Source organism: Callithrix jacchus, chromosome 20, assembly GCF_049354715.1.
Source record: "Callithrix jacchus isolate 240 chromosome 20, calJac240_pri, whole genome shotgun sequence".
Lineage (NCBI taxonomy): Eukaryota > Metazoa > Chordata > Mammalia > Primates > Cebidae > Callithrix > Callithrix jacchus.
Genome location: NC_133521.1, coordinates 45,219,069 through 45,244,728, shown reverse-complemented (window position 1 = coordinate 45,244,728; position 25,660 = coordinate 45,219,069). Strand labels below are relative to the sequence as shown.

The window sequence follows — 25,660 nt, the reverse complement described above, 5'->3', positions numbered from 1 at the left end:
CTGACCCTTGCCCTCAACCCTGGCTTCCTGGGCTTCCTCCCTCCTCCCTGGGGCCCTCTCACCCCAATTCTCATGTGGGTGTGCACAGGGGAGGCAGGGAGGGGACGCAGCACAGAAGGGCGCCCCTCCCAGGCCTGCCCATAGGGACCCATGCTCCCCTCACTGCCCAGAGCTCTGCTGTTGGGAATGCTCAGGAGGCAGTGGGGCCCATGGGCTGGCCTGGCAGACAGCAGGGTTAGTGGAAATGCCTGTGAGGTGCAGGGTGGCCTGCCTGGTGCGTGGCGGATGCTTTTACCTGTGCAGAGATGGTGCCAAAGGCAGGGCAGGGCAGGGCAGGGCAGGGCAGGGCTGCTCCCTCTCTAACAAGACCCCCCACTCCCCACCCACATGGCCAGAAGTCGGGCAGATCTGAGCTTGGATCCGGTCTGTTGGCTTCCTAGACACGTGACCCCTGACACAAGACTTTGACTTCTCTGAGCCTCGATGGGGATAAAAATCATTCCCTCCAATCTGCAAAGGAGAAGCATAGCAAAGGGATGAGAGCCCGGGAGCTGGAGCCAGATGCCAGCACTAACAGTGGTCACGGTCCCCTCACTGTCCTTTCCTGTGAAATGAGGACCACAGTTTCCACCTCCGAGGGCACTGGGGGAACGCATCTGCATTTGCCAAGTTAGACAGCACTGCGCACGAGGCCCACACTGGGTCTGGTGCACGGTGGTCTCGGTGGTCTAACCTGTGAGCACACAGAGGCCTGCGGAAGGTTCCGGAGACTGCTGCTATCGTTACAGTGGCACCAAGGTCCTCTCAAGCTGGTGGTGCCACCTGGAAACTCCGAAAAGCAGGCTCTGCAGCGGTTTCTCAGCTCACCCCAACAGCTACATCAGGAACTGGGGACTGGGGCCCCACAACCTGGGTTCAACACCCCCCCAGGGGCCCCAATGCTCCTCAAGCTGAGCCACAGCTCTAGAGCAGAGGTCTGAGTTGGAATCACCTGGAGAACGTTGGAAACTAATGACTGGCCTTGCCCTCCGGCCCAGAGACGCTGATTCAGCAGGGCTGGGGGAGGCCGGGACACGAGGCTTTTAAGAGCTTCCCAGGTGATTCTTATTTCAGAACCAACCATCTTTTTCTTATAAAATTATCTTCAAAAATTTATTTTTTAAAATAAATAGAGATGGGGCCTCACTATGTTGTCCAGGCTGGTCTTGAACTCCTGGCTTCAAGAGATCCTTCCACCTTGCCCTCCCCAAAGTGCTGGGATTACAGGCATGAGCCCCCATGCCCTACTCTTTTTACATGATCTTTTAGGACCGACAGTCTTGCTGCTCAAGAGTTGCGCATGAGTGAAGCTCATGTCTTCACTTCCTGGCCCCCAGCAGGCACCCGCTCCCGCCACTTTCCCTTGGAACATGGGTATTTCCAACCACCTCCTTTTCCCAAGTACCAGGGTTCTGAACATGCAGGACCCCACAGGCCAGGGGGCTCTGAGTGTGACACTCTCAGGCTGAGGACTGTGTGGAAGGGAGTCCGTCCCCTCAGGGCATGGCTTGGAGCCCCGGGCTCAGGCAGGCCCTTGGAGATGTGGAGCTATGAGCCAGCGCCTCAGGGAAAATCTGGGCACAGAGGCCCCCACACCCCTCGGAGCCTGTCTCTGAGCCTCAGGCCTCAGCTTCCTGGGCGCTGGGCTCAACGGCCGTGTTGGTGCTGGAAGGAGAGCCCCAGTCCTCTTGGAGGACTCTTGGTCAGGAGAGGCAGGAGGGTGCGTGTTGTGCGCATAGGCTCCAGGCTAAGACACCAGCATCCCAGCTCCATGGGGATAACCGTGCAGCCTGGGACTAGAGAGGCAGCCTCAGTCTGCACGTGTGTAAAATGAAATACAGTATACGAATAATTCCTACCCACAGGGCTGCCTTGAAGACCCAGTTCCCTTTTATTTTCCGAGACAGAGTTTCGCTCTTGTTGCCCAGGCTGGAGTGCAATGGCACAATCTTGGCTCACCGAAACCTCCGCCTCCCAGGTTCAAGCGATTCTCCCACTTCAGCCTCTTAAGTAGCTGGGATTATAGACACACCCACCACCACACCTGGCTAATTTTTGTTATTTTTAGTAGTCAGGGTTTCACCATGTTGGTCAGGCTTGTCTCGAACTCCCGACCTCGTGATCCACCCGCCTCGGCCTCCCAAAGTGCTGGGATTACAGACGTGAGCCACCATGCCCAGCTGAGGACACCCTAAGCACAAAGTAACGAGAGTGGCCCCGCAGACGCTAGACCCCGGCCACTGTTGCTCTTGGCACCCCCGAGGAGACTCCTCCCCCACCAAACACCTGCTGTAGGGTAAACGCCCCCCACTGCAGTCACTTACCCATTCCCCAAGAACAACCTGAGCTAAGGAACCCGGGAGTGGCCAGGCTGGAGGTTGGTTCCTTGGCTATGAGGAACATCTGAGCCCTGGGCCTGTCTTGTGGAACCTGTGCTGTGCGGGGGCTTGAGGCCCTGAGTGTGGGTTGAATGAAGGTTGCCAGGTGGAGGCGGTTAGCGGAGGGTACGGGGTGAACGTGCCATATGAACTTCGCGCTGTCTGCAGCCGGCCGCACTCTCCTCCCCTCTGCCCCGCCCTGTGGCCCCCAATAAACCCCAGGTGTCTTTTGCTAGCCCTGGCCACTGCTTTAGCCCTTGAACCCTGTGCCGTGCCCACTGGAGTTGACAGGGGTTTGGCATAACATTTGTTACAGCCTCATGAAGACCCCTCAGGAATCCCTGTGAGATCCTCATGTCCCCCTGGTCTGCACTCTGAGACACAGGCCAGCAGGTGGGGCCAGTCCTCCCTCTCCTCCTCCTCCTCCTCCCCCCCTCCTCCCTCTATCCTCTCCTTCTCCTCCTCCTCCCCCTCCCCCTCCTCCTCCTCCTCCTCCTCCCCTCTATCCTCTCCTTCTCTTCCTCCTCCCCCTCCCCCCTTATTCTTTCTCCTCCCCCTCCTCCTCCTCCTCCTCCTCGCCACTTCCTTCTCAAGGCCTCAGCTGCAGAGTGCGTGCTGGCCTTGCTCCTACTGCTCAGCAGCCCTTCTGTGAAAATGGCCCATGACCCTGTAGCCCTGACAGCAGGGTTCAGACCTCTCAGGTGGGTCCCCGGCGGCTGACGATGGGGCTGAGCCCAGGTGACCTGCAGGCTGCTGGGGCAGGTGTGGAGGAGGAGGGTAGGGACTGGCCGGGACCCCCGAGGAGGGAACGCTGAGGGTTCAGGAATGACTCAGATGCCTGGCACCAACTGCGTGTTCCAATAGTCACAGCTCTCACCATCACTCTGGTTCCTCCACAGACCTCGCCATGTCCAGTGCTCAGTCCCCAGGTGGGACCCCAGAAAAGACTCAGCTCCCAGAAGTCTCTTTTTTTTTTTTTTGAGATGCAGTCTCACTCTGTTGCCCAGGCTGGAGTACAGTGACGCAATCCTGGCTCACTGCAACCTCTGCCTCCTGGGTTCAAGTGATTCTCCTGCCTCAGCCTCCCAAGTAGCTGGGATTACAGGTGCATGCCACCATGCCCGGCTAATTTATTTTTTGTTTTTGGATTTTTAATAGAGATAAGGGTTTACCATATTGGGCAGGCTGGTCTCAAACCCCTGACCTAGTGATCTGCCCACCTTGGCCTCCCAGTCTCTTTTTAAAAGAGACTGCCCAGCCCAGCAGTCTCTTTTTAAAAGAAGCTGTGGGCCAGGTGTGCCGGCTCACAGAGTAAGACTCCGTCTCAAAATAAAATAAATAAAATAAGGCTGGGCAAGTCCGTCTCAAAAATAAATAAATAAATAAGGCCGGGCGCAGTGGCTCACACCTATGATCCCAAGCACTGTGGGAGACCAAGGTGGGCAGATCACTTGAGGTCAAGAGTTCAAGACCAGCCTGGCCAACATGGGGAAACCTCGTCTCTACTAAAAATACAAAATTAGCCAGCCATGGTGGCAGCTGCCTGTAATCGCAGCTACTTAGGAGGCTGAGCCAGGAGAATTGCTTGAATCCGAGAGGTGGAGGTTGCAGTAAGCCCAGAATGCACTACTGCACTCCAGCCTGGGCAACAAGAGTGAAACTCTGTCTCAAAAAAATAAAATAAAGTAAAAAATAAAAGAAGCTCTGGGTATGTGTTTAACGGCTCTTCTCAGAGAGTTGGGCCCAGAGCTACCCTGCAACCCTGTCAGGCCACCCCCGCCACCTCCACCAAGGAGGACACGAAACCACGCAAACGTTCACAGCGGCACGACTCAGAACAGCCCAAAACTCTGCCAGCTGGTGACAGGTTCACACAAAACACGGTGCGCGCCAGTGGAACATCACTCAGCGATACAAAGGAGTAGGCTCACACAGCCCCACACCGGTGAACCCTGAAAACACAACGCTGGGCAACAGAAGCCACATACAAAAGACCACCCAGCAGGTGACTCCACGAAAGTGAAACACCAGGAATGGGCAAACCCACGAGACAGGAAATGGAGTCTCGGTTGTGGGGCAGGGAGCGTGGGAATGGGGGAGTGACAGCTAGGTAGAGGGTTTCTTCTTGAGACAATGGAAATGTTCCAAAATTGAATATGGTGAGAGTGACACAAGCCTGAAAGTTCTAGAAACCGCTGGACTGTACACTTTATGTGGATGAACTGTACGGTGTATGCACTATATGCCAGTAAAGCTGGATTTTTTAAAAGCCAGGCTTACAGGAGCCCTTTTTCTGCAATCAGAGGATGAGGAAACCCTCCATTTGAGGAGTGACAGCTACATTCTGGCTTCTGGAGGCTGTCCCAGCCTCAGCCCTGGAGGGTCCGCACAATTACACTGTCCCCTCCCGGCTTGCAGGGACACCTAGACTTCTTGGCAATGCCAAGGCCATGTTTGACGGCCACACCCTCCATTCCCATGATGGGAGCTCCATGGGGGGCTCTCACAGGAGGAGGATTTCCCAGAAAGCTTGTCTGCCACCTGGGGGGATCCCACAGCTGGCCATGTCGTCCCCAGGGAGGACCCCACAGTTTTCAAGCTGTGCCCCTAAACCTCCACAGACACCCCAACATCTGCCCTGAGAGTCCCTGTGGCCCCCGCGAAGTGGGGGTGTTTGGGCAGGACTGGCTCGGGACTGAGAGAGGGAGCCTCAGATTTCAGGCACCACTTTTGCTCCAGAGGAGGAGGGTGAGGTCAGGGGTCCGGCACCTGGGGTCTGCAGCTCCCAAGAGGTCCACAGAGGGAAGGCGAGGTTGCTTCCTTAGGGAATGAAATTGCACCCTTACTTTCACCAAGCTTCACTTGAAACTTAGCATTTCCTTAAACTAGAAGGTGCCTCAGCCCACTGGCCACATCAGTGACTCTGTCGCTCACAGAAACGGCACGTCCCCACACAGCGGGAGCAAACATCCCGGGATAGGGTTACCCCCCAGGCCTGACCTGGCCAGGGAGCCCGTCATGAGCCTCACACCCACCCTGCCGGATGTCGGAACAGCCCGCCAGGGAGGAACGGGCCAAGGACAGCAGCATCCACCCCCGGCAGACCTCCATGGACACTGACTCCTGGCGTCAGCTAGGCCTGGGGGGAGGGACGCCCAAGCAGGGAGGGTGCCGAGGGTTTGCGGTGTGCAAGACCACACACACAGCTCCGAGAAGGCCACACGGGGCCACGGAGGCTGGGACGAAGGAGGGCCCACCCTGGGACCCAGGCTGGCTGGGCAGTGTCCCGGGTGGGCAGAGTGACCCCTCCATTGAGGCCCCCACTACTGGCCCAGAATCTGCAGGGCTGGCCTGTGAGGGGCCTGGACACCGCTGCTGCTCCCCTGCCCACAGCTGACCTCTGCCAGGTCCTCCTCTGGCCTTACACCCCAGCAGGACCCAGGTAGTAGTGGCCAAGGCAGAGAAGGCAAGTCCTCCATGACAGTGGGACCCCAGGGCCCTCTCATACCCCCAGTGCCTTGCCAGCCCTGGAAGGGTGACTGAAGTCTGAGTTGGGAGCAATGCACTGGCTACCCTATCTCCCCAGCCCAGCCCACTCTCCTGGTCCACTCCCAGGGTTGGAGCAGGACTGGGCCTCTGGTGGGGGGTCTCTGGGGGGCTGTTCTGATTTATCAGAAGACCCTGACCATCTCTGGGGCTCTCCCAGACCCCATGCACCCCTAGCTCCTCCTGCAGGTCCCAGCCCTTAGTTCTTCACTGAACTTCTGAGCCTGATCTGGCGCACCCCACCCCAGCCACAGCCTCACAGAGGAGACAGCTCTCCCTCCCGGTCCTGCCACAGCCGCTGTATACAGGAGGGGCTGTATACATCCCCCTCTGCAGCCAAGACCACAGCACCTGGTGATCACTGAGGACTGGGAATGCAGGGAACGCAGCTGGAGACACCCCCACCACCACCACCAAAGGTCATTGGCACCTATTCTCACTCCAGCCACTCTGTCCTCGCTCACAGAGGCTTGAGTGTCCCCGGGGAAGCTGACCTCAGACCCAATCCAAGGAGGAGAGAAGTAAATGACTGGGCTTTCTGGAAACTTCCCCTGAGCCACCTCCCAAGAGTCCTGGAGGCGCAGGGAAACACAGGACCAGTGGAGGACTCTGAAGGCAGGTGGCTCTGGGGCAGGTGGCACCTAAAGGGGCACCCCTGACAACAGGAGCTCCTGCCAGGCTGCGTCATTCTTCTGTTGGACCAAAACCATCTCCCAGAACACCACAGGCAGACAAGGTCACTCTGAGATCACAGCAGAGTGAGACAAAAACGGGTCACTGTACCACCCACGAGCACCCATCCACCCCCACCCTGGGCTGAGACCAGGAGCAGCTGCTTTTTGATCTATCTCCTCATGATTTTCCTGCAGGTCTCCCGACTCTGGAGGCAACAGTGGCCGAGGCCCCCACAAGAGAATTGCCCCCCTTCTGACAGCTCCTGGTCTACTGAGCCCCACATCCCTGGACCCTCCCCTCCCCACCACCCACCCAAACCCCAACCCTACACGGGCTCTTCCCAACACCCTCTCACCCCGAGGTTCCTGGGGGAGCGTCCACCCTCACTGGAGGGAAGAATAAACCCAGCCCTTCAGCCACAGCCTTCTGTGGGCCTGGCCGGCTGCATCCACCGACCGAGGCCGTAGTGGGGTCTGCATAGCAACTGCTCCCTGTGGCGACTGGGTGGGTACGTTTCTCTCAGAGGGAGAATCGGGAGGGGAAGCCCTGGGGGCTGCACTGGCCAATGCTCTTGGGAGCTAGAAGGCACCCCAGCCCCAGCCCTTCAGCCTTGGATTCACAGAGCTCAGAACCAGGCCCAGACCACCCTGGAGCCCCTTGCCCAGCTGGGGGTCCCAGGTCTGGGCTGTTCCTGCCCTGAACCCTCCCTCCCCGACTCCCGTAGGATTTCGGAATAGCCACCTCTGCCTGACAGCAGCCCCTCCTGACACAGAGCAGATGGGGGTGCTGGCCCTGGCATTCTGTGCCAAGTCAGGTCCAGCCACCAGGGCAAGAAGTTAGCTGCTGACCCCCAGCACTCCAGGGGACCAGTTTCTTTTCTTCTCTTTTTTTTTTTTTTTTTTTTTGAGACAGTCTGGCTCTGTCACCCCAGCTGTGTGTGCACAGCTTCTCTGCTGAGCATGTTTCATAGGTGACTCACGACCCCCGCACCTGCTCCTTCTCCAAATCCCTGCAAGAACAGGACCACCCAGCCCCAGATCCCTGGCCCCCGCCTCCACAGCCCCCACCAGACCCAGCCACTACCTTCATTCCTCAGACAAGGCACCCCTACTTAGACCTGGTATCCCTCCCACAACCCCCAGCTTCCTCTCTGGCCCCCCATTTCCCTGCCCTCCCAGCACGAGAGTGATGACCTGAACTCAGCTATACAACTCCCACACGGCACAGCGACAGCACTCCTGGCCCCCACTCTGGAGAAGCGAAGACGTCTGTGCACAGGAAGACCTGGACCTGAGAGCTAGCAGCAGCTTTTTAAATTCACAACGCCCCAAGCTGGAGACACCCCACATTCCCTTCAAGGGACAGATGGTTAAACGAACTGTGGTCCATCCACACTGCGGGACACCGCCCAGCAGTAAGAAGGAAAGAAGTATTGTATTTTTTTTTTTTTTTGAGACAATCTCGCTCTGTCACGCAGGCTGGAGTGCAATGGCATGATCTTGGCGCACTACAACCTCCGGCTCCTGGGTTCAAGTGATTCTCCTGCCTCAGCTTCCCAAGTAGCTGGGACTACAGGTGTGCACCACCATGCCCAGGTAATTTTATATTTTTAGTAGAGATGGGGTTTCACCATGTTGGCCAGGCTGGTCTCGAACTCTTGACCTCGTGATCCACCCGCCTCGGCCTCCCAAAGTGTTGGAATTACAGGCGTGAGCCACCGCACCCGGCCCGGAAAGAATTATTGATACAGGAAACACCTGTAAGAATCTGCAGCGAATGAGGCTGAGTGACCAAAGGCAGCCCCAAAGACAATGAACTGTGCGATTCCGTGTACAGAGCATTTTGGAAACAAAACTGAAAAAATGGAGAACAGCTCAGAGGCTGCTGTGCGGGGGCAGGGGGTGTGGCTACAAAAGGGTGACACGAGGGGTCCCGGGGCCCCGGTGCTCCCCGTCCTGACTGTGTCCATGTCAGCAGCCAGCTCCACACACCATCAGTTTCACAGGACGCTACCTCGGGGACACAGGATCAGGCAGACTCCGGGTCTCTGATCTATTCCTCACCATTGCCCGGGATTCTACAGTGATCTCAAAATAAAGTGTTTTTATTACAAAAATACAAAACCAGAATGCATCGCTGTTCTGCTTAAATCAGACAGCGTCCTTCCCACGTCCTGGACAAGATCCAGTGTCGCCCCTCCCCCCGCCCCCGCCCCCCAGCCTGGAAGCTGTCTGTGCTCAGACCCCGTGCCCCTCTCCCGACTGCAGCAGCCACAGAGCTCTCTGGACACCAGGCGGGCTCCGGCCGTGGCACCCCTGCACGCGGTCTCCCCCCAGCAGGCTCCTCCTCCCTCTCTCCATACCGGCAGCCCCTCCTGTCCCTCAGAGCTCAGCTGATTGACTACTCATTGATCCACCCAGGCATGACTTCCGGAGCTCTCCTCTGCTGTCGGGCGCTGTGCCCGGGGCTGACCCTGACAGACCGGGTTTCTGCCCCCACCCGCCTCCCTCTAGCAATGCCTCCTCTCCTTGTTTCCAGAAGCAGATGGGGGAAGGCAACTGGGGCTTCTCAAGGGGTGGTCCCAGGACCACCTGCATTGAACAGCCCTGGCCGTGTGACCCTCCTGGGCATTCCTGGGCTCCCTTCTGGGCAGCCCGGTTCAGGGAGGCCTGGTCAGATGACTCAGATGTGTCTGGAGTTACGGAGTCCCTGTTCCATCACTTCTCACTTCCGTTGTCTCTCTGAGCCTCAGTTTCCCATTGGAAAATGGGGGAGCCGTGCTTTCCTCACCAAGAGACGAAACGAATGAAGCAGAGGAAGCTCCCAGTGCCTGGTCCCGCTCGCTGGGCAGGAAAGAACCACAACAGCTGATATTCAAGTCCAAGCCGAGCTGGGGAAGAAGAGCTCAGGACAAGAAAGAAGGTTCTGGGCATCCCGCGCTGCCTGGATGCTGACCCCAAGGGTAGGGGCCTTCGGGAGGGGACGAGGTGAGAGACCAACTCAGCTAGGGTCTACTCTAGCCAAGCCATGTTTCCGATTCACCAGGCCAGCAGGAATCTGCTGACCCCAGCCCATTTTTCTACTCACTGCAAAATGAGATCGATCCAGGCACACTTAGGCCCCACAGAGGATGGACAGGTTCTCTCTCATCTAGGGGTCTGTGGAGGGGTCTCCGGGAATCTGTGAACTCTCAGAAGAGCCACTAACCCTCATGTGTGTAGGGACCTGCCTTTATCCTGGGAGGGGATGCACAGCTCCTCGTGTGTGCAGGGACCAGGGACCAGTGTTTATCCTGGGAGGGGACACACAGCTACTTGTGTATTCAGGGATCTGGGTTTATCCTGGGAGGGGACGCACAGCCCCCCGAGTGCAGAGATCCAGGTTTATCCTGGGAGGGGACATAGCCCCCCATGTGTACAGGGACGTGCCTTTATCCTGGGAGGGGATGCACAGCCCCTCGTGTTTGCACGGACCAGCGTTTATCCTGGAAGGGGACGCACAGCCGCTCATGTGTGCAGGGATCTGGGTTTATCCTAGGAGGGGACATAGCCCCTCATGTGTACAGGGACCTGCCTTTATCCTGGGAGGGGATATGTGGCTCCTTGTGTGTGCAGGGATCTGGGTTTATCCTGGGAGTGGGCACCCAGCTCCGTGTCCACATCACTGGCAGACCCCCAAGTTTACAAATTGCTGGGCAAAGGCCCACCAAGACCTCTCTGCGCCTGCTTCATTGTGAGACCTGGGGCAGGGGCCCTGCCTTGGTGGGCCTCGGTTTCCTCATCTGTAAAGCAAGGGGGCAGCTGGAATGCTGGCTCCAATAAGAAATGATCTCGGGGCACCAGAAACAACTCTGCAGCTGGAAACAACTTTGCAGCCGCGTGACCTCAACAAGTGTGACCCAGGAGTGGCCTGCCGTATCTCCAGGCATTGTCTTAAGAAATGAAAGAGGCATCTATGATAAAGATGCCCAGCACAATACCTCGGACAAAATAGGTGTTTTAGAAAGAACGGAACTCCCTGGCCTTGCAGTCCTGGGTTATCAGACACAGTCAGCCCGCTATAGCTTCAGGTTCTCAATCCACAAACTCAACCAACTGCAGATCAAAAATGTATTCAAAGACAAGAGAAGAGGCCGGGCACGGTGGCTCACGCCTGTCATGCCAGCACTGTGGGAGGCTGAGGTGGGCGGATCACTTGAGGTCAGGAGTTTGAGACTATCCTGGCCAACATGGTGAAACCCCATCTCTACTAAAAATACAAAAATTAGCCAGGTGCGGTGGCACGTACCTGTAATCACAGCTACTCGGGAGGCAAAGGCAGGAAAATCACTTGAACCCGGGAGGCGGAGGCTGCAGTGAGCCAAGATTGCACCACCGCACTCCAGCCTGGGTGACAGAGTGAGACTCCATCCCAGAAAAATAAATAATAATATAAAATAAAAATAAAAACAACACAATAAAAATAACAGTACAATAAAATAATTTACAGAACATGGTATAAGTAGTATTAGGTACTGTAAGTATGATGCGGAGATGGCATTAGGTACACGGGAGGATGTGTAGGTTATGTGCAAATATTGTATTATTCTCTACGAGGGGATTAAGCACCTGAGGGTTTCAGTATTTCCAGGGTGTCCTAGAACAAATCCCCTCAAGACGCCAAGGGACAAATGTATGGGCTTCGCAGCACTTTCCCACTGAAATCTGTAAGACACTGTAGTGAGTAGAATAGTGTCCCCCAAAAGATATGCCTCAGTCCAAATCCCTAGCACTTTATTCAAAAAGAGAATCTCTGCAAATATACTCAAGTTAGGGATCTTGAGATCATTCTGGATTTAGGCTGGACCCTAAATCCAATGACAGGTGTCCTTATAAGAAACAGAGGAGGCTGGGCACATGGCTCACATGTGTAATCCCAGCATTTGGGAAACCTAGGTGAGCAGATCATTTGAGGTCAGGAGTTCGAGGCCAGCCTGGCCAACCTGGTGAAACTCTGTCTCTACGAAAAGTACAAAATTAGCTGGGTGTGGTGGCATGTACCTATAATTCCAGCTACTCGGGAGGCTGAGGCAAGAGAATTGCTTGAAACTGGGAGGCTGCAGTGAGCACAGATCATGCCACTGCATTTCAGCCTGGGCAACAAAGCAAAAGTGTCTCAAAAAAAAAAAAGAAAAAAAGAAAAAGAAAGAAACAGAAAAGGAGGGGACACAGACACATAGGAGAAGGCCACAAGGTGACAGAAACAGAGCAGCACTTTTCCTTACAGAAATGTAGGTATTGGCCAGGCGCGGTGGCTCATGCCTGTAATCCCAGCATTTTGGGAGGCCGAGGCAGGTGGATTGCCTGATGTCATGAGTTTGAGACCAATCTGGCCAACACGGTGAAACCCTGTCTCTACTAAAAATACAAAACAATAGCTGGGCGTGGTGGCAGGTGCCTGTAATCCCAGCTATTCAGGAGGCTGAGGCATGAGAATCTCTTGAACCCGATAGGCAGAGGTTGCAGTGAGCCAAGATCACATCATTGCACTCCAGCCTGGGCAACAGAACAAGACTCCAGCTCAAAGACAAAAGAAAAAGAAAAAAAACAACAAAAAGAAACAGCTATTGTGCTTAGACATTTTCTAGCATACTTCATTTTATTTTACTGCACTGTATTAATTTCATTAACCACCTGACCCAGAGTTTGAACAACTCTACCTACAGCTGCGATTCCAGGCCCTGCTAGCTTTGACCAAATACTCAGGCTGGGGCGCCAGCCTCAAAGTTTCCCACGTCGGTGGTCTTGCATGGACCCTGGCGTGGGTCAGTTAGCAAAACTCTCAAGCGATGTCCAGGGACCGATGCTCCAGAACCTGCGCTGGACCTTAGGGTCGCCTGGAATGTTCAGAAAAGAATCCCAGGCCTGGCGCAATGGCTCACACCTGGAATCCCAGCACTTCAGGAGACCCAGGTGGGCTGATCACTTCAATTCTGGAGTTTGAGACCAGCCTGGGAAACGGAACAAAACCCTGTCTCTACAAAAAATATAAAAATTAGTTGGGTATGGGGGTGGCACACCTGTAGTCCAGCTACTCAGGAGGCTGAGGTGGGAGGATGGCTTGAGTCCCAGCTACTCAGGAGGCTGAGGCAGAGGCTGCAGTGAGCCACGATCAGACCATTGCATCTCAGGCTGAGAGAGAGAGGCAGACTCTGTCTCAAAAAAATTAAAAAAGAATTCCAAGGCCCAGGCTGCACCCAGAGGACCTCAATCACCACCTATGGGTGAGCCCTGGGCATCTGCATTTTTTAAAACAACCAAGATGAACCCCATGCACAGCTATGATTAAAATGAGTGCGCTAGGCCAGTACGGTGGCTCACGCCTGTAATCCCAGCACTTTGGGAGGCCCAGGATGGTGGATCACGAGGACAAGAGATCGAGACCACCCTGGCCAACATATCGAGACCACCCTGGCCAACATGGTAAAACCCTGTCTCTACTAAAAATACAAAAATTAGCTGGGCGTGGTGGTGAGCACCTGTAGTCCCAGCTACTCGGGAGGCTGAGGCAGGAGAACTGCTTGAACCCGGGAGGCAGAGGTTGTAATAGGCTGAGATCTCGCCACTGCACTCCAGCCTGGCAACAAAGTGAGACTCTGTCTCGAAAAAAAAAAAAAAAAAGACGGGGCTAAGGCAGTGTTTCCTGCATTGGAGTCGCCTGAGCAGCTCCAGACACCAACTCTGGAAGTCGGTGGTGGGCTTGACACCCTGCATTTCTAACGGTCTCCCAGGGACTCACTCTTGTTAACTCTAACGTGTAACCAGGGTGAGGAGGCATAAGCCGGGGACTGTGGTTTGTTTTGTTTTGTTTTTTGAGACAGTGTCACTGTGTCACCCAGGCTGGAGTGCAGTGGCACCATGTCGGCTCACTGCAATCAGTGCAACCTCCGCCCCCAGGGATTGAAGCCATTCTCCTCCCTCAGCCTCCTGAGTAGCTGGGATGAGCAGCTCCAGGCATGCACCACCATGCGCAGCTAATTTTTGTATTTTTAGTAAAGACAGGGTTTCACCGTGTTGGCCAGGCTTGTCTTGAACAACTGACCTCGTGATCCACCCGCCCCAGCCTCCCAAAGCGCTGGGATTACAAGCGTGAGCCACCGCACTTGGCCAGGACTGCGGTTCTTAAAGTGAGATTCCCCAGACCAGCAGCCTCCACATCGCCTGAAACTTGTAAGAAATATAAATTCTTGGGTGGCATCCCAGGCCCAGAAACTCAGGGGTGGGGCTGGCGATCTGTCTTGACACAGTTTCCAGGTGGTTCTTATAATACTGAAGCTTGGGAAACACGGCCACAGGGCAGCAGACAGAGGCAAGCCCGTGTCCTGACCAACTGAGACTCTACCAGCAGCAGACAGAGCGACTCTCAGGGTTTTTGGAAAGCATTTCCACCAGAGAGCCCTCCGGGGTCCAGAACAACACCCGTGACATTCCTGGGAAAGACGGAGACGGCACATGTTGAGAACGAAAAAAATGTCATGACTTCATTAAAGAGATGGGGAAACTGAGGCCGAGGGAGACACAGCCTCCAACGAAGTCTGCAACCTCAGGCTTGGGATAACAGCCATCACCCCAGTGCCCTTCCAGACTCAACTCAGGCGCTGCCTACCCCAGGGAGCCTCTGATGCTCCTTCAAGGACACACACACCTCCCCCGCTCCTCAGGCCCCTGCCCTGTGGTGTTTCCATTCAGGACTCCCACTGTGGCATGAGAAACCCCGAATTCTTCCATATATTTTGGCTTTGCATCCCTGTTCAGACTCCTTATTCTTTCTGGTAGAATATAAGACATCCTATTTCTTACATGTTCATTTTTATTTATTCGGTTTTTTTTTTCCTAATCTTCTACGTTACTGCAAACTCTGTCCTGCATACAGAACACTCAGCAAATATTTATGGGCTGATTCACTGAGGTTGGACCTGAGTTTTTCTGTCTTTGTGCCTTGAACACAGTCTGAACTCGGCAAAGGCTTCTCCGATGATGGATTGAATCGAGACAAGGAAAAGGCAGAAGTAAAAAGATAGCGAGAAGCTAAGCAGACTGGAGGACCCTCACCTTTCTGTGTGTCTCTGTTCGCACTTTGCAATGAACGCTACTCATTAAATCGTGGTCCAAAACTGCCTCCCAGTCATGGCTGCTTCTCATTATTACAACGGCAGCCCTCCATTGCTCACTGCATCCGCCACCCTTGTCCTTCTGATATAAAACACCAGCAGTCTCTGAAGAAGCAATGACAAAGCCAACCACCAAACAAAATTGATCAAGGAATTAGAACGGCACGTTTTGTTTGTTTGTTGTTTTATTTCGTTTGAGATGGAGTCTCTCACTCTGTCGCCCAGGCTGGAGGGCAGTGGTGCAATCTGGCTCACTGCAACCTCCGCCTCCCGGGTTCAAGCATTCTCCTGCTTCGGCCTCCCGAGCAGCTGGGACTACAGGTGTGTGCCACCACGCCTGGCTAAGTTTTCTATTTTTAGTAGATGGGCTTTCATCATGTTGGCAAGGCTGGTCTTGAACTCCTGACATCATGATCCACTCGCCTCAGCCTCCCAAAGCTCTGGTATTACAAGTGCTAGCCACCATGCCTGGCTTTTTTTTTTTTTTTTTTTTTTTGAGACAGAGTTTCACTTTGTTGCCCAGGCTGGAGTACAGTGGTGCGATCCTGGCTCACTGCAACCTCCGCTTCCCGGGTTCAAGCAATGCTTTGCCTCAGCCTCCCCAGTAGCTGAAATTACAGGTGCCCCCTGCCATGTCCAGCTAATTTCTTTGTATTTTAGTAGAGACGGGGTTTCACCATTTTGGTTAGGCTGGTCTTGAACTCCTGACCTCGTAATCCACCTGCCTCATTTTAATGCTAATTGTAAAGTGAGACTGACCTGCGGACATGAGGGTCTCAGGGAAAAACTTCCCTTGAACTACGTCCAGTTCTAAGGTCTTTCGATGAAACAGGCATGTGAAATAATCATGGTAAACAAAATTACCAAACGCCACCACATTTACTCGCATGATTCATCCCTTCCACAAATATTCATTGACCACCACGTGCCAGCATATTTTAGTCACTGAGCACACAGCAGTGACCAGCAACGGACACACATCCCTTCCCATATGAAGCTTACACTCCAGACCAGTGTTGCCCAATGAAGCTGTCTGCACTGATAGAATGTTCTAGATCTACACTGTCCAATACGGCGGACACTAGTCCCATGTGGCTGCTGAGCCCTTGAAATGTGACTGGTACTGGTTCGTGACCTGTTAGGAGCCAGGCTACACAGCAGGAAGTGAGTGGCAACTGAGCTGTGAGTAGGTGAAGCTTCATCTGTCGACAGCTGCTCTCCATCACGTGCATCACTGCCTGAGCTCCGCCTCCTGTGAGATCAGCGGTGGCTTTAGATTCTCACAGGAATGCACACCCTATTGCGAATGGCTCATGCCAGGGATCTATGCTGCACACTCTTTATGAGACTCTAATGTCCCATGACCTGTCACTGTCTCCCATCACCTCCAGATGAGACCATCTAGTCGTAGGAAAACAAGCTCAGGGCTCCCACTGATTGTACATTATGGTGAGTCCTATTATTACTTCGCTATGTATTACAATGTAATAATAATAGAAATAAAGCACACAGTAAATATCATGCACTTGAATCATCCCAAAACCATCCTCCAATCCTAGTCGGTGGAAAAACTGTCTTCCATGAAACTGGTCCCTGGTGCCAAAAAGGTTGGGGACAGCTAGTCTAGAGGAATCATCTGTCGAGGTGGATATAAAGAGGATGGTGGCAAAACAGTTTCACTGACTGATACAGATGAGTCATTCCTTTGCCTGCCTTCGGGTGTGGACTTATGACCCCTGTTATGCTCCAAGAGAACTGAACACACACAACCTATGGCAGGAATACACCTCAGACTTCAGAGCAACTTCTACACATCTCACTATAAAGTCCCACCCCAGGCCAGGCGTGGTGGCTCACACCTGTAATCCCAACACTTTGAGAAGCTGAGGCAGGTGGATCACCTGAGCTCAGGAGTTCAAGACCAGCCTGGCCAACATGGCAAAACCCTGTCTCTACTAAAATGCAAAAAATCACCCAGCTATGCCAGGCGTGATGGCTTACACCTGTAATCCTAGAACTTTGGGAGGTTGAGGCAGGTGGATCACGAGGTCAGGAGTTCAAGATCAGCCTGGCAAAGATTGTGAAACTCTATCCCTACTAAAAATACAAAAATTAGCCAGGCATGGTAATGGGCATGTGTAATCCCCGCTACTTGGGAGATTGAGGCAGGGAATTGCTTGAACCCGGGAGGTGGAGGTTGTAATGAGCCGAGATCGCACCACTGCACTCCAGCTTGGGCGACAGAGAGAGACTCCATCTCAAAAAAAAAAAAAAAATAGCCACGTGTGGTTGCACAGACCTGTAGTCCCAGCTACTCAGGAGGCTGAGGCATGAGAATCGGTTGAGCCTGAGAGGCAGAGGTTGCAGTGAGCCAAGATTGTGCCACTGTACTCCAGCTTGGGCTACAGAGGGAGACCGTCTCAAAAAAATAAAATAAAAACAAAAAAAGTTAGGTCTAACCCCAAACCCACCTCCACAAGCTGGGAACTGCTCTCCCAGTTGGCCAGAAGAGGGTATGACCCCCAGAAGACACTTACTTTTTCAGGAAGGACCATGTGGGGGTGAAAAAATAGGCAGGCATGCCAAGTGGTGGCACTTCCTGGAGTGTGGAGCCCACGCACTGACAGAGTAGGACCAGGCACACTTCTTTTTTTTCTTTTGAGATGGGTCTGGCTCTGTCAGCAGGCTGGAGTGCAGTGACACCATCTTGGCTCAGTGCAGCTTTGACCTCCAGGGAACAAGCAATCCTCCCACCTCAGCCTCCTGAGTAGTGGGACCACAGGAGCGCGCCACCACACTCGACTAATTTTTGTATTTTTTGTAGAGACAGGGTCTCACAATGTTGCCCAGGCTGGTCTCAAACTCCTGGGCTCAAGTGATCCTCCCATCTCGGCCTCCCGAAGTGCTGGGATCGCAGGCGTTGCCCCACATCCGGCGCAGGTGTAGACACACTTCTGGTGGTCAAGTGTGCTGGAGGGTCCGGGGTCAGGCAGCCACTGGCAAGGGGAGGTGGTTTGGCTTGAAGACGATGCCTGGAGGGAAAGTGGGCCCGCAAGCCATCAGGGAGGCCCAGGCAGCCAGGAGCGCTCTCCAAGGTCCTGAAGGGACTGCCTCGTCTCCTCTCCTCTCCAGACAGGAAGCCAGCACCTTGCTCAAGTTCCAGCCAGGACTCCCCCCCCCCCCCCCCCCCCCCGTGCAGCGGTGGCTCCATCCACCACGCAGCCTCTCACAGCCAGGACACCACCAGCTGGGGAAGCGCCCTATCCACAGAGACACAGACCATTGCAGAAAATTCACACCAACATCACCCTCTCCTCTGGTACTCACAACTCTTTTTGTCATCTAAGGACACAAAGGGCGTTACAGTCAACATTATTAGCTCACAGTTGAGAGTTAGTCATATTTAGAGTCATGGAGGCCTGGGGAAAACAGGAAGAAAAAGCCTTGGAGGGAACAGCAGCAGTTCCTTCCCCCACCCCCACCCCTACCCCCTCTTGCTCTCTCCCACTGGATGTCCTCAGAGAAGAAGAGGTCAGAGTTCTCTCTCTCCTTCTCTGTGTCAGCTGGGGCTGCTCACTCACTACTCCAGATCGCCACTGTAGGCGGGTGCTGGTCCTTACTCCCCAGCCAGCTCATCTCAGGATTCCTCAGATAAAGCCCATCAAAGGCCCTGAGGGCTGGCGTGGGTAGGGGCGCTCTTCAGCCACAATTCTTTCTCAGCTATAACTGGCAATAAAAAAACTAGCTGTTTGCTTCTTCCTTTCTCTCTTCACCTTACGGAGCCTTTTACCACCCGCCCCCCAAAGTAGCGGAAAGAGAATCTGGGAGAAAACGCTTTCATCTTCAACTGCTCGGGGCTGGCTTGTTTCTGAAATGATTTTCTGTTGGCATAATCTCCATGCCAATGAACCTATTTCCTCCTAACCTAGGCACTCATTTTAAAAAGAATTCACTTGTCGCATTGTCATAGCCAAGCACAAAGAATATGCCCAATGGTAGTTCATTTTGTTTAACGGGGGATTTTTCTCCCTAAAAGGGGCACTGACAGCATAAATGTGTTTAAAATGGAAGCAAAGCACACCACTGCCTCTGTCATCTGAGCTCCCCATTTACAAGGCTGGTAGAGATTCACAGTCCTTGTCCAGTGGGGAGCAAACAAGGCCAGGAGGGCACAGTGGCTGTGTTTTAGGGGACGGGATGGAAAATGTCTTCGGGTGGCAGGTGTTTTGTGCGCATGTGTGCGCGCAGGCGCCTGGGGGGATCTGATTCTGACTGTGGGTGTGTGTGATTTGTGTGGGCTGAGGAATCTGGGCCGGTGAACGGGACCTGAGTATGAGGGGGAGAGGCTTGGGCGTGAGATGACTCATATCTCTCAGGGTGTAGGAGGGTTTATTGGAGGGGGAAACTTTTGATTTGAGGGGTTCTGTGTACACAGCACCCGAAGGAAAGATCTACCTATTCAGTGCAGCACAGGCATGCATGGTGGGTCTCAGGGGGCAAGGGATCCTGGGCAGGGTATGGGTGAGCATATCTGTGCAGAGGCATTCACCTGCAATTCTGGGCCACCATACCCACAACGGAAGAAGAGATATGAAGGAGAGGAAAGAACAGAAGGTATTTCTGCACAGGGGCATTTAGAGAGAGGTGTACCTAGCAAAAGCTCAGGCTCTGGGACAGCTGTCCTGAGTGTGTCCCGGTTCCTCCCAAGCCACGCCCACTCAGAGCCTGCACCTCCCAGTGTGGAAAATGGGAATAACAAGAAAACCACCCTCTAGAGGTATAAAAATTAAGAGCTATAATTCACTTAACACTTGCCACACGCTCAGCACACAGTAAGTATCTAATGTTGCTATTTATCGTCATTTACATGATCACCATTCTCATGTCCAGATATTGGAACTGTGATGACAAAACGAATGGGAAATAATAACGAATGCTCATTATGTTCCTGGCATAGCCGTACGCCCCATTCTCAATTAATCCTCATCCACCTCACAGGTGTTGTTATCAACCTTTTGTAAAGATGAAGAAACAAGCTCAGAGGTTAAGTAACTCACCCAAGGTCACAAAACAGGGCATGTAGGGCAGGGACTGAAGCCCAGGATGCAAGCTGGGGTTGACTTCAGGCAGGTGGTCCTGTACCCCACACCCCCGGGCCTCACCATGCAAATAGTAGAAGCTACTCAGCTCAGTCAGGGGAGCTGACTAAGGGTGTGTCACCCTAAGGGGAGACACACCTGGAGGAGGAGGAGGAGTTGGCACAGGTGGCCCCAGCTGAAATTCCACACCAATTCCAGCTGCACATGGAATACACTGGCTGTTGGTGCATCATTCATGAAAATCGCCATTTGCCCAAGTCAGCACCAAAAGTTGGGCTAAGGTTCCAGAGCTTTGCTGATGGCTGCCCGATATTTCCCCATCTCTTCTGCAAAAGAAAAGTTGGAGTGGAGCTACGACCATTAACTCCTTCCTCACTGCCCCTCAGACACCACTGTCACCACCCACCAGTTGACTAGGAAGGAGGCATGGAGGCTTCTGCCCCATTCTGGCATTCCCCACACCCTTTAGGCTCTCTCCATGGCCTGCCTGGGGATACTCGGTGCCACAGTCACTCCAGTCACCTGCTTCCCACCAGGAAGCTGGGAGCCCTCCAGAAAAGCAGCCCAGATGTCCAGGCCTGAGTCCTCCAGACCAGAAGGGTCAATTCCATTTCCTGTCATGCCATGTCACCAACCAAAAGGAAGAGCCGGCTTTGAAGCCCTCCATCTGCGTGCCTGCCTGGCTTCACCTATGGGAGAGCCAAGAACTGCAAACCTCTTGAGAGAATGTTGACAAGCTGGGCTTCCTCCAGGCAATGTGATGTGGAAGCATGGGGGGTTTGGCCCCAGACAGATCGGGAACCCCTGCGGCCAAAGGCTGTGGGCCCTGGATTCCTGAATCACACAGCCCAGGCCTCACTGGCCTCATCTGTAGAATGGACACAATCAGGCAGGACCACCAGGAGGGGAAGGGCTTAGGGGAGCAGGATGCTGAGGGAGCTGGCTGGCTGGCTGGCTGGAGTACAGAGCCCAGGGAAGTTGACCCACAGAGAAAAACATCCCTCCCCTTAACCCATCAGATCCTAAACTCAGGGCCAGCCACAGAATCAGATCCTGTCTTCCCCAAAAAGTCACAACATAATCGCCACCCCTTCTCCCTCAAACGTAAGCTCCATGAAGGCAAAGATCTGTGTCTGCTTTGCTCAGTGTGGTTTCCCAGAGCCCAGCACACCTGACTCCTAGCAAGTGTGCCATAAGTATTTGTTGAATGAAAGAAATGGTTCCTCAGGACACTGGAGATGTCTGGGGAGGGTGGGCAGAGTGAGGTACTCAGCCTCACCCCCAGATATTCTCAGGATCTGGGGATCAGTGACAATGAGAGCCCTGGGCCCTCTCCTCTGTGTGAGCCAGGCCTGCACAGTCTTCCTAGAGCCAGCTCAGCCAGGAGCACTCCGGAGGATGGCTCTGCAGAGCCTCATGGCCAGAGCCTGAGGGAGACAGCAGCCCCTGGGCTTCAAACAGCCAGCTGGAAGCGCCAGGCTGCCTGCCTGTCTCAGCCACCCACATCTGCTGCCCGGGCCTCCCTGTGCCTGCACGCACGCGCTCACACACACACACACACACACACAAACATACACAGGCCCACAGCCTGGAACCAAGGGAGCACCGTCTGCTCCTGCCCGGCCCTCAGCGCCCCAGGGTCAGGGAAGCTCTCCAACCTGCTCCATGAAAACAAAAACGGAACAGAAAAGGCCGCCTGGGCACGGCTTTGACAGGCAGGAGCATTATATAATTAACTGCCCCAGACTCCTCCTCCTCTTCGGGTAATAACGAACCCTGCTTTTCAGTTGCATAAGCCAAAATAATAATTACTCTCCAGCCCCCCGCCACTCCTGGATGTGGCCGGGGAGCAGGTGTTCCGAGCTTTCTTCATGAGACTCGGAGGCAGCGAGCGTGCGGGGAGGACCGGAGCACACGTTCGCTCAGGATTTTTATTCCCAGCAGAAGCACGAGTCATTGCTGCGTCTCACTCCCTTCCCAGGCATCCATGCCTGAAACAAGCGAGCTGCCCGAGGGAGGCAGGGGACCTACGCCTCTGAGAATGAGCTCCCACATGGGGGTGGACAGGCTGGGGAAGCCAGTTTGTTTGTTTGGGCTCCGTGCGTGTCAGGTGCACTGAGGAGTGGATATCTGGAGTATCCGGTCAGGCGGGCAGCTGCAGAGCCAGCCAAGGCTGCCTGCACAGAAACCATCTTACAGCGGCAGCGGCAGCAGCAGGAGCAGGAGCAGGCAGCAGCTCCCTGGCTTCCGGCCCCGGCTCTGCCCCGAATGTGGTGGCATCTTAGAATGAAGGAACAGACCGATTCCCTCAACTAATGGTGAAAACGATGCAGCCACTGAAAGGCGAGATTCCTGGGCTCTCACTGAGCAGACGGGCCTCCCTCCTCCCTCCAGCAGCCTGCTTCGACAGCGCTAGCCCGCGTCCAACCACCTAGAAGTTTATTGCCTGGCTGTTTTGGTTCGGGTTGGCATCCCCCGCCCCCAGCGCTCCCCATCACTCCCTTTCCCTGGGCTTGGGCCGATTCGGGCCAAGGAAGGCCCTCGGGCGCCGCAGGAACACCAGAAGCGAACCTGGGGCCTGATCGACCGGCGGCCTATAGGGTGGGGGGGGGCAAAGCCAACAAGGGGAGGGACCCTCGCCCAGCCCCCTCTGTCCTTGCTGGGTTCCCCAGGGCCGCGGGCCCAGCCTGGCCCTTCTCACAGGTCTCCGGCCTGCCGTGTCCGACGCACGGATGCTCTGCTGGGCCCTCCTAGGCTCGGCCCCCGGAAAGCCCCCAACACCCTTCAGCTGGCACAGGGGCACTGTCCCCACCAAGCAGCGGGGCAACCTGTAGCCAGGAGCCACCATGGCCTCCAGGGAAGCCCGGGAAAGGCCGCCCCTGGTGCCCACGGCCCAAGCGGAGGGCGCAGCTCAACTTCCCAGGAGAGCGACCGAAGGAGCGCGATCGCGGGCAGGTCCCCTCCCGCCCCGGTCCGGCCCGGCCCACGGCACCTACCTCCGTCCGAGTAGGTTTCGGTCCCGTAGCCGTCCTGCAGCCCGTTGCTCCAGGTCCCTTCGTATTTGGCCCCGTTGCCCGCGCACTCCCGCACCCCGTAGCGCCCCTTGAATCCGTGCGTCCACTCGCCCTTGTACACCCACTTCCCCTTGCTCTCCAGGCCGATGCCGTGGCGCTTGCCCTGCGCCCAGGTGCCCTGGTACGTGTTGCCGCTGGGCCAGGTGTAGACGCCCAGCACCTCGAAGCCGTGGCTCCACGAGCCGGTGTATTCGCCCTGGCCCTTGGGGCCGGTGCACACGCCATGGCCGTGCGCCTTGCCGTCCTCCCAGCCTCCGCAGTAGGACCCTCCGTCGTCAAAATTAAACCTGCCCCCACTGGACATGCATGTAACTCGGTTCCAGATCCCGCAACCGGCGAAAACGGACTCAGGCGATCGGCAGAGCGGAGTCGCGGCCGCCGGCGGCCCCGGGTCGCGAGCGTTTCCCGGAGGAGAGGCGGACTCGGCCCCGGAGCGCGGTCTCGGGCGCGGGCGGCCGCGGCGCCGGCTCCGGAGGAATTTCAGTCAATCGGGGGCGATTATTCCTTTTCGAGCTGCGCCGCGGAGCCTGACCAGCGTCTCGCGCTCCCGCTGGAGACAGGACCGGAGGGGAGGGGGAGGGGAGGAGGGAGGGAGGGGGCAGGAGCGGCGGCGGCGGGGCCCGCGGCTCCACCTCAGCGGCGAGGGCCCCTCGCCGGCAGCCCCGCGGGGAGGGCGCCGCGCCGAGGCCGGGCAGGGGGCGGTTCAGGCCCGGGCCGCGGCCCCCCACCTGCGGCTGCCGCGCTGCGGGCGCCCGAGGGCGGCGGCGGGGCCCGCGGGCGGCGGCGGCACGGGCGGCGGCGCGGGCGGCTGCACCATATTGGGGGCCGCGGGCCGGGCGCGGGGCGGCGGCGGCAGCAGCAATGCGGCGGCTCGGGCGGCGGCGGCGGTGGCGGCGGCGGCGTGCGCTTGGGGCCCGGCTCGCGCGCTCGGGCCGCGCGACGCGCGCGCCCGCACCCCGCCCGCGCGCCCCCGCCCCAGCCCCCGCCCGCCCCCGGAGCACGGCGGCCCCGAGAGGGGCGCGGCCCAGCTGGCGAGGGCCGCGGCAGGACGCGCGGGCGGGGACCCCGGGCGCCCCGCCCTCCGCGCCCTCCGCGCCCCCCGCCCCGCGCTCCCCTCCCGGGGCTTTCCCGGGGCACCCGCCGGCCTGGAAACCGGGGTCCAGCCGGGGCGCCCCCGCCCACTCCGGGACTGGGATTTAAAGGTACAGGAACTGCGTAATGGGAAGGCTCCCAGCACGCAGGGCGCCCTCGGCCCCCTGCAGGGAACCTGGCGGTGAGGCCGGCTGAGCAGGCCCCGCGAGCTGGGCGCTCCTGCCCCTGCCCCTGCCCCTGTTCGCCCCCGCGAGTCGCCCCTCCCACTGGGCTCGGATCTGCCCCGCCTGCCCCTGACTCGACTGAGGCCCTTTGCAAACCACAGGTGGTTTTCTCCGGTGACAAACAATCCTTCCTTCTTCCTTCTGGCAGCTTGGGTCCAAGGGTGGGGGGAGGGAGGCTCGCCCCAGAAAACAGGGATTTGGCGAATCCCTCTCCCCTATAAATTAAATGAGAGTCGGGACACACGCAAGTATCTTGGAGCAAAGTTACCCGAATTTCGTGCACCCTGCGCCCTGGCCAACAGGTAGCCCCCCACACACACTCGGGGACGGTTGCGCTTTGGGGGAGCAAAGTGGGACCGCCATTCGGGTGTTACCACGTCCCTCTCCACACACACTCTCAGCCTCCGCCACCCTCCAAGAGATGGTGTCTGGTTCTTGGATCCAAGCATCCTGGGACCCATTTAAAATGCATTTCCTGGATCGTCAGGCAGAAGCCGGCGTCCCCAGCCCTCCTGGAATGCTTGCGGGGGAAATGGCAGCAGCCCGGTGCTGTGGGCTGATGGGGGTGGGGACTGCACAGGGTCCCCGCGCTGGGAGTGTGGGCCGGTGACTTCGCAGCGCGGTGTGCCAGGAACTGCAAGCCAGGCCTGGAGCCTCAGATTAGGACTGGAAAAGAGGTGCGCTCCGGAGCCTCCAAGCAGCCAGAGGCCCTGCTCAGCTCTTCCCCTGTGGAGACAATCACGATGGTCCCCACTCTTGGCTCACCCGGCTCTCAGGAAAATCAGCCCCTCCTTCGAGTCCCAGGATTCAACCTCAACCTCTTGCCTTGGGCACCGAAGCCCCCTCCCCAGAGTACCGGCGGCTAGGAGGACAGTCACCTCCTCATACACCCAGTCAACGAGGGACATTGAGGGCAATGGGCTTCCTTTGTTTTGTGCAGCTAGAGTGATTCAGTGAGCTTTCTAGCACTGTCTCCCTTTGCCCCTCTGCAGAAATTCTCTACATGTCTGCGGTGGCATCACAGGACCAGCTACATCTTGGGCTTTATTGGAAGCTGCCAAATCGCTTTCCAAACACCTGGAGCACTTGACCTCTCACCCTGCAGCGTGCCTGGGCTGGTGGTTCTCTGTTTCCCGCCGACACTGGTGTCCTCAAAATTCTGATTTTCTTTCCATTTATTTTACCTTGTTCACCTAAATGGGTATGAAAGAGCATCTCTGGGCTGTTTCGTGTCCATTTCGTGTCCATGGAAATTTCCCTATTATAAATGTGTGGGCCCAAGGAACTACACCCTTGTCCTCAAGAGATTCAGGTCCAAATCCTGGCCCCGGGCCCACGAGCATTGTGGCTTTGGGCGGTCACCTAATGTCTCAGAGCTCCGTTT

The 25,660-nt window shown here is 56.0% G+C and overlaps 1 protein-coding gene across 4 annotated transcripts in view; it reads right to left on the bottom strand.

Moving 5' to 3' along the window:
* The window catches only part of JPH3 (junctophilin 3), a 101,181-nt gene extending 77,322 nt beyond the window's left edge, over nt 1-23,859 (bottom strand). The window contains exons 1-2 of one of the 4 annotated variants that reach the window (XM_017966848.5): nt 22,883-23,643; nt 20,028-20,212 (exon numbers count right to left, since the gene is read on the bottom strand). In XM_017966848.5, coding sequence (XP_017822337.2) covers nt 20,163-20,212; nt 22,883-23,264 — 432 coding nt within the window. In that variant the 5' untranslated portion in view covers nt 23,265-23,643 and the 3' untranslated portion in view covers nt 20,028-20,162. Of the gene's footprint in view, nt 1-20,027; nt 20,213-21,805; nt 22,318-22,882 lie in introns of those variants that run through there. The other 3 variants (XM_017966849.5, XM_002761244.7, XM_035281903.3) reach the window with 3 other exon arrangements.
* Nucleotides 23,860-25,660: the final 1,801 nt, after the last annotated feature.